Source organism: Eleutherodactylus coqui, chromosome 10, assembly GCF_035609145.1.
Source record: "Eleutherodactylus coqui strain aEleCoq1 chromosome 10, aEleCoq1.hap1, whole genome shotgun sequence".
Classification (NCBI taxonomy): domain Eukaryota; kingdom Metazoa; phylum Chordata; class Amphibia; order Anura; family Eleutherodactylidae; genus Eleutherodactylus; species Eleutherodactylus coqui.
The window spans coordinates 6,060,538-6,072,348 of record NC_089846.1 but is presented as its reverse complement, the minus strand read 5'-3'; the positions used below and the strand labels follow the sequence as shown (position 1 = coordinate 6,072,348).

Sequence of the window (11,811 nt, the reverse complement as noted above, 5' to 3'; positions counted from 1 at the left end):
CTATAATACTGCCCCCTATGTACAAGAATATAACTACTATAATACTGCCCCTATGTACAAGAATATAACTACTATAATACTGCCCCCTATGTACAAGAATATAACTACTATAATACTGCCCCCTATGTACAAGAATATAACTGCTATAATACTGCCTCCTATGTATAAGTATATAACTACTATAATACTGCCCCCTATGTACAAGAATATAACTACTATAATACTGCCCCCTATGTACAAGTATATAACTACTATAATACTGCCCCCTATGTACAAGAATATAACTACTATAATACCGCCCCCTATGTAGAAGTACCCAGAGGTGACTAGATAGGAGGTTAGAAAGTGTTTGCGAATCTTCTTGATTAACTCGGCTCCTGTTGCTCCTGTAGTGCTCTGTGATTGGCTTGCTTGTTCTCACTTTCGCTGCTTTCTTTCCCAGCATGCTTTACACTTGGATCTGGGCAGGTATCAGGTGAGGTCTGAGGGGACGTCTTTCTTTCTTCCTTGCTGTAATTTCTCTTACTGCAATTTCATATATCAGATGTGATGCTTTGCTGCACCCTCCTGACGCTAATGGTGACAGTGATTGCATTATGGAGATAAGTGGCGCTATGCCTCAGTCCGATAGTCTGCAACCTGTGGCATTCCATCTGTCAGGATACTACAGCTGTCAGCATGCCCTCACCAGTGATATCACTGTCTGTATTGCTCACCCTCCGCTCCTGGTTACAGGCCAGAGTAGCAGAAGAACTCTCTGCTGCCACCGGCCAGCTGTCCCAGCTTCAGCTGGAGGTCACCGCCTATCAGAAGAAGGAGATGGATCTGCGGACGCAGCTTGCAGCCTCCTTGCAAGAAGCCGAGAAGTGTCGAGGGGAACTTGGCTCGCTGCAGGCACAGCTCATAGGTGAGTGGTCACTCCACTGCGGACCGCCTGGCCCACAGCAGGCGGTGGTCTAATCACTACCTTCATACCCAGAGATGAAGGAGACGTCGGAGCACACCAAAAACCGCGCTAGAAGTGAGAAGGACAGCCGCCGGAGCCTGGAGCTGAGGCTGACCGCCCTGGAAGACGAAATCTCAGACCTGAAGATGGAGAAGGAGAATCTAGAGAAGGTGAGTGACCTCAGCAAGTGTCCTCCTGTAGACCGCTCCGGTGATGTGATGTGCCTCAGCGCGGTCGTTAGTTCCCAGTCCGCATCACCGAGTCTTAAAGGGCTTGTCCAGGGTTAAAAAAAATAAAATAATCATGGCTGCTTTCTTCCAAACACAGCTCCACCTTTTGTCCGTGGGTTGTATCTGGTATTGCAGCTAATTTCCCATTTACTTCAATGGAGCTGGGCTGCAATATCACAAACAACCTTATGGACAGGGGTGGCGCTGTTTGGGGGAAAAAGCAGCCATGTTTTTCTTACCTTGAACAACCCCTTGAAAGGAGTTTTCCGAGACCTAAATATTCCTGACCTGTCCTCAGGATAGGTCAGCAGTATCCAATAAGCGGGGGTCAGCGTCATGGTGTCACATGGGGGGACACTCATAAAAGATTTTTGGCCAGTTTCTGGCATTAAAAGAAAAGAGAAATAGGAACTTTTTGTGTAAGTGGGGATTTGCGTGTAAATATATGGCTTTTACGGTCTGTGTCACCATCCACTTTTTTATTTTAAGGGGGCGTGGCTTTTTAGTAGGGAGCAACATTTCATGTATGAGTAATGCCAGGCTAGATGTGGCGTAGATTTGTGCTTTAATGCATGGAGGTGCCAAGACGCCCAATGTCCACGGGCAACATGGGATTAATAAAACTGCGTGCGATCCGCGCCCAGAGGGAATCATTGGGCGCCCACAGGTAATTAAATACCTGTGCCTGGCCTTTTCCCCTGGCATGCAGATCGTACGCGTGAGAAGGCACCCGCAGCATGCTCCATTTTGTGAGGTTTTTTCTCTCTTTCGCGCGGACCTCTCCTGCGGCTTCCATTGAAGCCAGTGGAAGACGTCTGGATCCGCGGCATACCCGCAGCTGTATTTGTGCTGTGCCGTGGGACCACAGGAAAGCAGGAGCTCAAAAAAAAATGTGCATGGCGCGGCACGCTGCTGGCGCCCCGAGCACATCCGCCAGCCATGACGGAAGGAACACCCACAGCGTCTGGACAGGTAAGTATAATCTCTTTCTTGGCCTTATGCCTGCGGGCCAGGAGGGACCCGCTGTGGGAATCTGTGCGGGCCCGAATGTCTCCGTGGACATGAGGCCTTATACATGAAGAACTGTGTGACAGCAGAAATGTTAACCCCTTCCTGCCCCAGGATGCAAATGTATGTCCTGGTGGGAAGGGGTTCCCTCTGGATGGCTCGGGCACGAAAGCTGAGCTTGCGGGAATTGGCTTTGACTTACAGCTGGGTTCCCGCTGCAACAGCGAGGATCAGTGAGAACATAGATTCCCACCGTTAACACCCTACATGCAGCAGTCATTATTGACCACAGCATGTAAAGTGTTTACAGAGGGGGGTGCGCCCTCTGTGACATCATCGGCCCTCTGCCATGTAATCTTGGAGGGCCGATGGGTTGCGTTGGCAACAGGCAATGGCATCTGGATATGCCATGGCCTGTGATTGCAATGAGAAGATAATTAATTTCCTGGAGCCCTTAGGCAGCGCACGCACAAATGGGTGACGTCCCCTCGGTAGAAGCAAGCAGACGGGTTAGTAAGCGGCAATTAACTAATCAATTGATTAGCCCACCCTATAAAGCAAGGCAGAGAACTTGTGTCCGAATTAGACAGGATGACGCTCGTCTGAACGGCTGCACGAGTGCTGATGTCACCGCTGGGTTGTTGGCGCTCCTGCAGAGCGTTCAGACAAGCAGATCCCCGCTGGCTTCTAGCAGCGGTCCTCCTTCTGCGAAATTTTATTTTTTAGTTTCTTTTTTTTAGAAATGGCGCTGATGGTGGCTGTTGTGGGCGCTCCTTGTCCTGAAGAGACCCCAGACTCTGCTAGACCTTGATGGTAGATGGTCTGCGGGCCGCCAACAGAATAGGGATTACTTAGGGAGACCTGATTCTCTCCGGCTTCTGCCTTTATCTGCCGGGCTGTGAGGATGCGGCACAGAATGTCCCCTGCGGGTGGAAGTCTCCAGTAGTTGCCTTCAATAGCACCCAAGCCGAAGGGAAGGCCGTCCGATGGGGCCGGGATGGGGTGACGCTCCTCAATCCAGCCTGTTCCTCTAGCGCCTTCCTCAGTATTCTAGGGTGCGAGGGAGTGGCGGCGGGCATACGGGGGAGCGGATGGAGGCCAGCTACAGACAGACCATCTAGTGTCTGAGCCCGCTGGGGAGTCCGCTGTCACCGTGTCCTGTAACACTTCTCCTTTCCCCAGCATGCCGCTCTTGTGGTGACGGGGCCGCTTCTATATTTTGGACTCTCCTGGGATGATTGGCCGAGATCCCAGTCCGTATAATGCAGCATCAGTAGCCGCGATCGCGGGCCGCCTGCCGGCATTTGGTAGATGCCCAACAGCCGTCCCAGCGGTCATCGCTCCTCTGCTTTTACACAGGAACGATCGTCGCTCAGTAAAGGGAGCCGCAGCGGCCGGGGATCATTCCAGACCGCCCGCCTCCATTCGCAGTAAGCCGGCCTCTTGCGGTCTTCTAACTTATGGAATCGGCAATTAGGCTGTGGGGAAAGTTCAATGAAATCGGCCCCTGCGCCGCGTCCTGCAGACTATTCCATCTGGTGAGGACGTCCCGCAGTCCTCTGCCTTGCTTCGCCTTGGGGTAGGCGAACTGATTAGTTGCTGCTTATTAACCTGTCACTGGTTGCATGTAGGGAATTTACCCCATTTGCTCTTGTGCCGCCGGAGGAGCAGGAAAAAACTTTGCGCAATTTCCCCTCTGTTTTTTTTGGGTTTTTTTGCATCGCTGCCTTCAAACACATAAATGTGGTTTTGGCGCGGAGTCGGCGGCGCTTCGCTGGACATTTATATTCAGTGTCTGCTGTGTGTGATGCAGAGCCTGTCGGAGAGAAAGAAGAAGTCGCAGCAAGAGCGTCAGCGGGCGGAGGAGGAGCAGGAGGAGCTGCGGAGAACCTTCCAAGAGGAAGTCGAGAATCTGAGGCGACAGCTGAAGAAAAGTCGCGAGCAGGCGACCGTAGAGCAGGTCAGTAGGGGGCGGAGTGACGGCGGGTGGGGAGACCATTAGCGGTGCATCGGGCTGAGAGCGCATCATCGGTTGCTCCATCTGTCCAGCAGATGGTTCCTTCCACTTGCCTTGTAATGTTCCTGACTTTCCATGCCATCGGATATCCTGGGGTTCACTTACTTTTGTCCTGTCGCTGTGCAGCTATCCTCCCGGGATCACGATGAGCAGAAGCTGCAGGATCAGGCCGCCCAGATACAGCCGCTGCGAGACAAGGTGATTAGCGCTGTCCCTCCGCAGTCCTTCCGGTCTGGATGCCACGTGTTTTAGGTCACATGACTGGCTCTCGCCTCTCCGTGTCTTTCGCAGTGCGCCCAGTTACAGCGCCAGGTAACCTCTCTAAACGACGAACTTGGAGACATCCGCGTCAGGGAAAGTGAGCTGCTGTCCGCCAAAGACCGTGCAGAGGAGGTGAGCGGCTCGTGGGATGTTGTATGGTCAGCATTTCTGCAAACTTCAGTTCCTCACTGCTTGCTGTCAGTGAATGTTACTGCACTTTAACCCCTGATGCTGAGCGTGCGTGCAGCTCATTAGTGTAGTCCTACGTCGTGCGCTCCACCCCGTGTCGTCTGTCATCCTAGTTCTATTTACTGACAGCAAGCATACGTAATGATGATCGTGAAGAATCGAAACGCGCAGCATGTTGGTAAGTTGCAGAACCGCATATGGCGCAATGAATCAGCTGTATTTACGTCATATCGGAAACCATGTGTCGTAACCATAGCAACCGCTAAGCTTGCTACTTTGTCTCATGTTAGTTGCTGCGTGTTTACTTTGTATGACATCATTTTGGTCTTTTTCACGCTCCGTGATTTCGCCCGGCCCGAATATTCTACCCATCGACCACCGCGAACAGAAATTACTGCGACTACAGGAGGGGGCGGCGCAGCTCGAGCCTTTGAGGCTGAAGGTGAGTCGCCCGCTGGTTAAGCGGCACGAGATGGTAGGTAGTTCTGGTGGATTCACACGGGGCGGAAAATCTGCAGAAATTCCACATCAAAACCGCTGCATTGGTGATGCCAGCCCGCAGCGCTCCTCGCCTCCCAATACGCCCGCTGCCTTACCCAGAGCGCAGCCAGTCATGTGACGTGTAAATGGCATCACAAGGTGGCAGCGCCCAGTTGCCGATGAGCGCTGTGATTTGGGCACAGCAGCGCCCTGAATCGGGCGGTCAGAGGAGCGCTGCGGGCCGCCCTCCAGTCAATGTCTGCCCCGATGATGCAGAGATACTGCGGGATTTTCTGTTACGGAGGATCTGCCGCTCTTCCTCTACGTGTGAACGCGCCCTGATGGCGACTTGTCTCCTCCCAGTGCGCACAGCTCCAGACTCAGGTTGCTTCATTAACGGAACAGCTTGGAGACGCCAGTGTGACTAAAGATGAAGGGCGTCCGGCCGGTGATCCTGCCGAGGAGGTGAGCTCTCGTATATCAGACGGCCGCTCCTGCTGTGCAATTCTTGGGTTCCACGAAATGTTTCTTTAGGTGCTGTAACCTGTAGGGGGCGCTGCAATTTCAGCTGGGTCCCCAAAGTGATGTGACCTTGATCTGCAACTACACATCTCTCTATGTAAACCGCAGAGCCCCTGTACTGCAGCCGTCGGCAACCTGACAGGCCTGCTGGGACTTGTAGTTTCCCAACAGCTGGAGAACCACAACTTCTAGACTGTTCTACAAAGTGATGTCATCACACATGATGATGTAATCCTCACAGGTTCGCCTTTGGAGTCTCTCTCTGACTGCATATTTTGTCGTTTGCATGTAATTAACCCCTTGGAGACGCGTTCCTATTTGGGACTTCCCACAGGGGGGAATCCCACAGCGAAAAACTGCGAGATTTCCACCGGGAGTTAATATTTATAGTGATGAGTTCCCAGACAGTTTGCTCTACTGGTTCTCCCTTCCTCTTAGGTGAAGAAGATCATGAACGGGGTGTTCCAGTCCCTCCGGAAGGAGTTTGATGTGGAGGAGTCGTACAGCGGGCGGGCCGTGCTGGGGACCATCATGAGCACTATAAAGGTCGGGCGCAATCCTGGTTCGTGGTCACAGGCCATCTCTAGCTGAGCTGGTGGGTTTGTTACAATGTATCAGTTTAGGTAAGAGCGCTCGGCCTGCGCTGCTGAACTACTGATACATAATAACAAACCGCCATCTTAGTGTAAAAGCGCAACAAGGCGGATTTATTGAAGCGCACCGTCCCGGTCGTCATTAGTCGCTGCTCTGCTCTTCTTTACACCCAGTTTCAGCTCTATCAAGCGGTTTTCCATGTAGATTCTCCTGTTTTACTGCGGCCTACTGTTTGCATCCACTTACGGATGGGGGACGTCCTCAGCTGCCGTTCTGCCAGGACTGGACAGGCGGGACTGCCTCTCCCACACTTTCCATGCTGCCTTGCACAGCCAACGACAATCAACTGCATTAGTAACTAGCAGCATCCCTGTGTCCTTGTTCCTAGAGAAGCGTAATGCCTAACGACTGGCAGTGGATTGCAACAGTGCTGGAAGGGAGACCTCTAGTGGCAGCTGCTTCAAACTTGATTTTCAGTGGTAAAATGCAAAACCTTTAAGGTGCGTTCACACGATGTGGAAATACTGCTGAATTTCGGCAGCCAAACCCTAGGTTAGGGTAACCGTCCAGTTGGAGAGGAAGGTGCAGCGTTTTGCTTCCTCTACTTGTCAGCAGGATTTGCTTTCATCACCTTAATAGTAAATGTTTCTGCGGCATCGTGTGAACGCAGCCTTCATACAAGGAAATCCGCAGATGGGCGAGACGCACCGACTGTCAGACGCCCGTTTAATTCTGTCCCACATCTGCAGCAGTTGATGACCGCGATGCCCAGTGGTAATAATTGTGGGGTAGTTCCGTACTGTCTGTGGTCCACGCTTACCATCCTCAGCGGGCACGCTCCTGGCACATATGCTAAACAGAACCATTAACCCCGATTTGCCTGACAGTCCAGTTTGGCCTCCGTACGATGGGAGTTCTGTCCTGCATGGAGTAGGGCAGGAAGGTGAAACCATTCATCATGTGGGATACAATGTTTTCACTGTGGCCGCCTATGGGGATAGGTTACCTTTAACCACTTCATCCCCAGGATGTCATGTGGGTGCCGGGAAGGCTGTATGGCTGGACCCCGATCGGTGTGATTGCTGTTTTCGGCTGTTAACACTTTAAACGCTGCTGTCCATTCTGACAATGGCATTTAAATGCACCAATTGGTACCCGGGGGTCCCTAACAGCCCCCACTCCGTGAGATCCCAAGGTGCTGCTTGGATGCCATGGCGGTCTGGGGCCTTCTGAAGGCCCCCAGGGCTGCTATGGCTGATCATGATGTGCCTGTGGCGTGGCGTCAGACTGCCTGACGAAGGAAAGTAAAAAAAAATGTAGTTATTAGAAATGATAAAAAATGTTAAAAAAAACCCTTCTCACAAATTTATAATTAAAGTCTGATCTATCTAAGTAAGGCATGATCCCGCACAGTGAGCACCGTCAGGGGAAAACACAAGTGCCAGCATTGCACTATTCTGCCCCTGTTGAGGCGAAGTCCCCTTCTGGACGGACGCTGGAAGAAGTCGCCTCGTGTGACCTTTATTTTACATCCGGATCTTGTGGCATAAAGTGGCGCTCTTTGACGCTTCTCGGAAATGATTCTTTTTTTTTATTTTTTTTAGACCTTTTTTAAAACTGTTTAGTGAGCTGCAAAAAGTATGTGAACCCTGCAGTAGATCTGTTGTATGCCATAAGTGTCACGTTTTTGCTAGATCTTCCTTGAGGAGCGCGATGCGACTGGACCAATTTTTTTTTTTTTTTTTTTTTTTTTTTCAGGCAACCACACTACAGTTACTTAACAAAACTCAGGACGAGCCGCCGGCGGGCAGCAGCGGCGAGGAGGAGGAGGAGGAAGAGGGTGACGAGGAGGCTGAAATAACGCCACAACCTGAACCACATGTGCCAAGTATACAGGCACCCCCCTCCGCAGACCGTGGGCAGGCTGAGGAGGCTCCTCAGACGATCAATGGGTATCTGAGCCAAGAAGCGGCGGTGGAGGATGAGGTGGTGAAGGTGATCGAGGAGGATCTGGATACGCCGTCGGCTCTTGTACACATGATCTCCAGTGATATGCCAGAGTCCAGCATTGTTACCCACGTGGAGGAGATCGCCGGAGAGACTCTACAGCCTGGGACAGCCGCCAGTAATGACCCACCAGTCAGTGAACCTCCGACGGAGGTCGGACCAGTCAGTGGAGACTCGAAGGTGGATGTTCAGAAGTCTGAAGAGCCTCCCGCTCCCTTATCTAAAACCAAGGAGGAGGAGAATCGGGAAGATCCACCTGGAAGCAATGAGGATATTGGCATCTCGATGCCTCCAACAGGAGAGATTCCTACCCACCGCCCTACCGGCAGCCCTGAAGTGCAGGGCAAGAAGGGCGTCAGTCCTGTCCAGGAGAAGACTGGTAACGTCAGGTTAGTTGTGGCCTCTGAGATACCCAGCTTTCCCAAACTCCAGAACGCAGGTGGTGTTGTAGCCTAAAGCTGGCGGTGACCTGTAGGGCCTCATCCATCCCACGGAGGGAAGATTTGCATGGTGGCCATTATCTCGGTCCCCATCACTGACCCAGATCAGGTGATGGGCTACTGACCTGCCCGGTCATGTGACGGCTCAGTCCCGCCATGGACTGATCTCTACTCATTGAATATCTTCTTTCTTTCAGTTTGGCCGAGTCTGATGAAAAGGATTTGTTTAAAGCCGCATCTCCTCCCACTAAAGCGAAACTCGAAGAGGAAGAAGAGGAGGAAGTGGTAAGATCTCTTATCCCATTCACTTGCATTGGCTCCAGTTGTTCAGTTTTTATTGCTTGTTCTGTGATATCAGTCAGACCATCACTAAATCGGCGAAAAACTAAACTGGAGCCAAATGCAACCTTCCCCCAACAATGGTGGCTGGCATACGGCTACAGAAGGGGTCCGCAGGCATCCACCCAGCAACAGAAGCAGATTCTAGTAACGCCCGTCCACAGAGGATGACCCCCTGTTACTTCTGGGTGCCCCCTTGTATCTTCAGTGAACTCTACTTTACTCCTGCCATGTTTCTCCGAAGATGAGACCTACCCTGATAATAAGCCCTACTCAGAAAATAAGCCCTAGCTACACTAGATTTAAAAAAAAAAAAAAACTGTAATGGTCACCTAGCCGGCGGCATCCTGATCTCTTGCACTGGACGTCGGGGCTGCGGCAGGCTGCCGTGTCCTCCGTGCTGACAGCATGCTCTTCCTGGTAACGGGGTTTTGAATACCCCGCCTTCAGCAAGTAGGTGCTGTGATTGGATCACGAGTGCCGCTGGCTCAGCCAATTCAGTGCCTGCACTCGATTGGCTCATTGAGCACCAACTCTGATTGGCTGAGCCAATGGCGTTCTTGATCCAATCACAGCACTCACTTGCTGAAGGCGGGGTATTCAGAGTCCCGTTACCAAGAAGAGAATGCTGTCAGCACGGAGGACACGGCAGCCTGCCGCAGAACCGGGACGCCGTCAGCGAGGGGAGTATAAGACCATGTCTTCTGTTTGGGGAGCCGCGGTATCCCCTACTGTGGCCCTCCTGAATGGGGCATTGCACACCTCACGCCCCGGTCACATAATAACAGCGTTCTGTTCCAGGAGCCCAAACCTCTTTGCTTGTTTGCCGGCCGGATGAGGCCTTGTTTTTTGTGGGACAAGCTGCGCCCTCTGATGGAACCCGCCGGGGGCCGCTATTGTGCTGCTTCACTGTTGGTCGTTGTTTTGTTTTTTTTGTGGTAGAAAATGGGGGAAAAAACACAGAAATCCCCCGGTTTTTTTCCTTCAGCTTCCTCCTCGGGTTCCCCGTACGGTGTGGATGATGTCGCTCTTCTGCCGGTCGATACAATTTATTTAGTTTGTTTTCTTTTGTTACTATTTTTCTACCATAAAAACCCTTTTATAAACTGATCGTATCGCCGCCCCGGACTGCAGAGCGCTTGTCATTCTCCACCCGGGTCTCTCTGAGGTTCGGACGTCTGCAGACCGACTCGTAGTTTCCATTGCTGCTGTTTTGGGGTGACTCTGACATTTGTGGTTTTTATTGCAGCAGCAATTCTGTGTTGTTTTTTTGTTTTTTTTTCCTTAAATTGTTGCGCAGTGGAAACAATCCGCTGACTTGATACTTTGTATCAGTCTGTTTGGACGCTTTCGTGTATTTTTTTTTTCATTTCTTTATTACTTTTGCACAATAAAAGCCCCTTTATTAGATCAATAATTGTGTTTGTCGCCGCGACCCGGAATATTGGAACTTTTCACCCCATGAGTTGCGGGTCTGGTCTGTCATTTCCTCTCGCATTACTTTGGGTTAACTGCGACTTTCTGATTTTTTTTTTTTTTTTTTTTTTTTTTTTTTTTAAATTGCTTTTTTCTTTTTTGTGAAGTAGATGAATGAAAAATATCAATTCTTGCATGTTTAACTTTTACACGGTTTATCTTACGGGATAAAGGATATATTTGTACGGTCCGGGTCATTACAAATGCGGCAACAGGGCTTTATTTTTTTCTGTGAAGAAGGAAGTTTATTGGGAAAGGAGTTTAGTTATTTTTTTTTTATTTTTTTTAACCCTTTTTCCCTGTAACACGTTTCTGTCCCTCCTTGTAACGTGAAGATGCAGCATTATTGTAGCCCCCATCTCCGCCATCAGACCCTGCCAGAATCCGTGTGATAGGCTGGCATGCTTGACAGACAGACGCCTCCAGCTGCCATTGAAATCCATCCTCACCCCATGATTGCATTGCCAGGAGGAGTTATCTCCCCTGTCGCCAGCTAACGTGCCGTGATCGCTACTGATCGAGGCATGTAAGGGACTTTCACCCGGGACTGAACAGGCCGCATGAAGCGCCAGAAGCCACGATTTCGTCTACAATTAACTTTTGTCTTCCATCTTTAGAGCATGAAAGGACGCCCTCCCCCGACGCCGCTCTTCGGAGAGGATGATGAAGAGGACGACTTGGACTGGTTGGGGTAATTAAGATGGACCTGATGCAACATCTCAAGAGCACGAGAGCGCCAACACCAGAAAACTGGAGGAACAATGAACTTGAGTCACAAAGCCATGTCTGCGCGGAGGGCGGGGCCAAGGAACCAACATCCGCTCCAGTCACATGTATTTATGTTCAGCTGCACTGGGGAAATATGGCAATCATTGACTGCGGAACGGAATGATGTCGTCCGAGGTCGGCCGCCTACAGGTAGAGCTCCCAGAATGCAGTGCAGGAGGGAGCTCATGCCCCAGAATGCAGTGCAGGAGGACGTGAGGGCTTCATCGCCTCTGCAGTATGGGAGGAGCTCATCTATTAGTTATTGCAGGTCGTATGTTACTAACTGGATACAGATCATGAAACGCTACTAATCCCGGCGTCTATATTTTTTTTATACTCTGTAGATGCAAAACAAGCACATTGTAACTAAATAAACCTCGTTCGCAGCGCCTGATGTCCTCGACTCGTTATATTCTCTTTCTGTATTTATTACAACTACGTGGTTTTGTATTATGCAGTCGGTTCAGTTCTTAAAGGGGCGTTACAACCGCAGTGTATCTTCTGTTTACCATACAGTCAAATATGATCTACTTC

At 50.8% G+C, this 11,811-nt stretch overlaps 1 protein-coding gene across 2 annotated transcripts in view; it reads left to right on the top strand.

The window, feature by feature from the left end:
* The window catches only part of FKBP15 (FKBP prolyl isomerase family member 15), a 37,003-nt gene extending 25,337 nt beyond the window's left edge, over positions 1–11,666 (top strand). For both annotated transcript variants that reach the window (XM_066580091.1, XM_066580092.1), the window contains 11 exons: positions 736–907; positions 980–1,116; positions 3,998–4,144; positions 4,328–4,399; positions 4,493–4,594; positions 5,040–5,093; positions 5,495–5,596; positions 6,092–6,199; positions 8,006–8,643; positions 8,892–8,979; positions 11,127–11,666. In XM_066580091.1, the coding sequence (XP_066436188.1) occupies positions 736–907; positions 980–1,116; positions 3,998–4,144; positions 4,328–4,399; positions 4,493–4,594; positions 5,040–5,093; positions 5,495–5,596; positions 6,092–6,199; positions 8,006–8,643; positions 8,892–8,979; positions 11,127–11,204 (1,698 nt within the window). In that variant the 3' untranslated portion in view covers positions 11,205–11,666. The remainder of the gene's footprint in view (positions 1–735; positions 908–979; positions 1,117–3,997; positions 4,145–4,327; positions 4,400–4,492; positions 4,595–5,039; positions 5,094–5,494; positions 5,597–6,091; positions 6,200–8,005; positions 8,644–8,891; positions 8,980–11,126) is intronic.
* Positions 11,667–11,811: the final 145 nt, after the last annotated feature.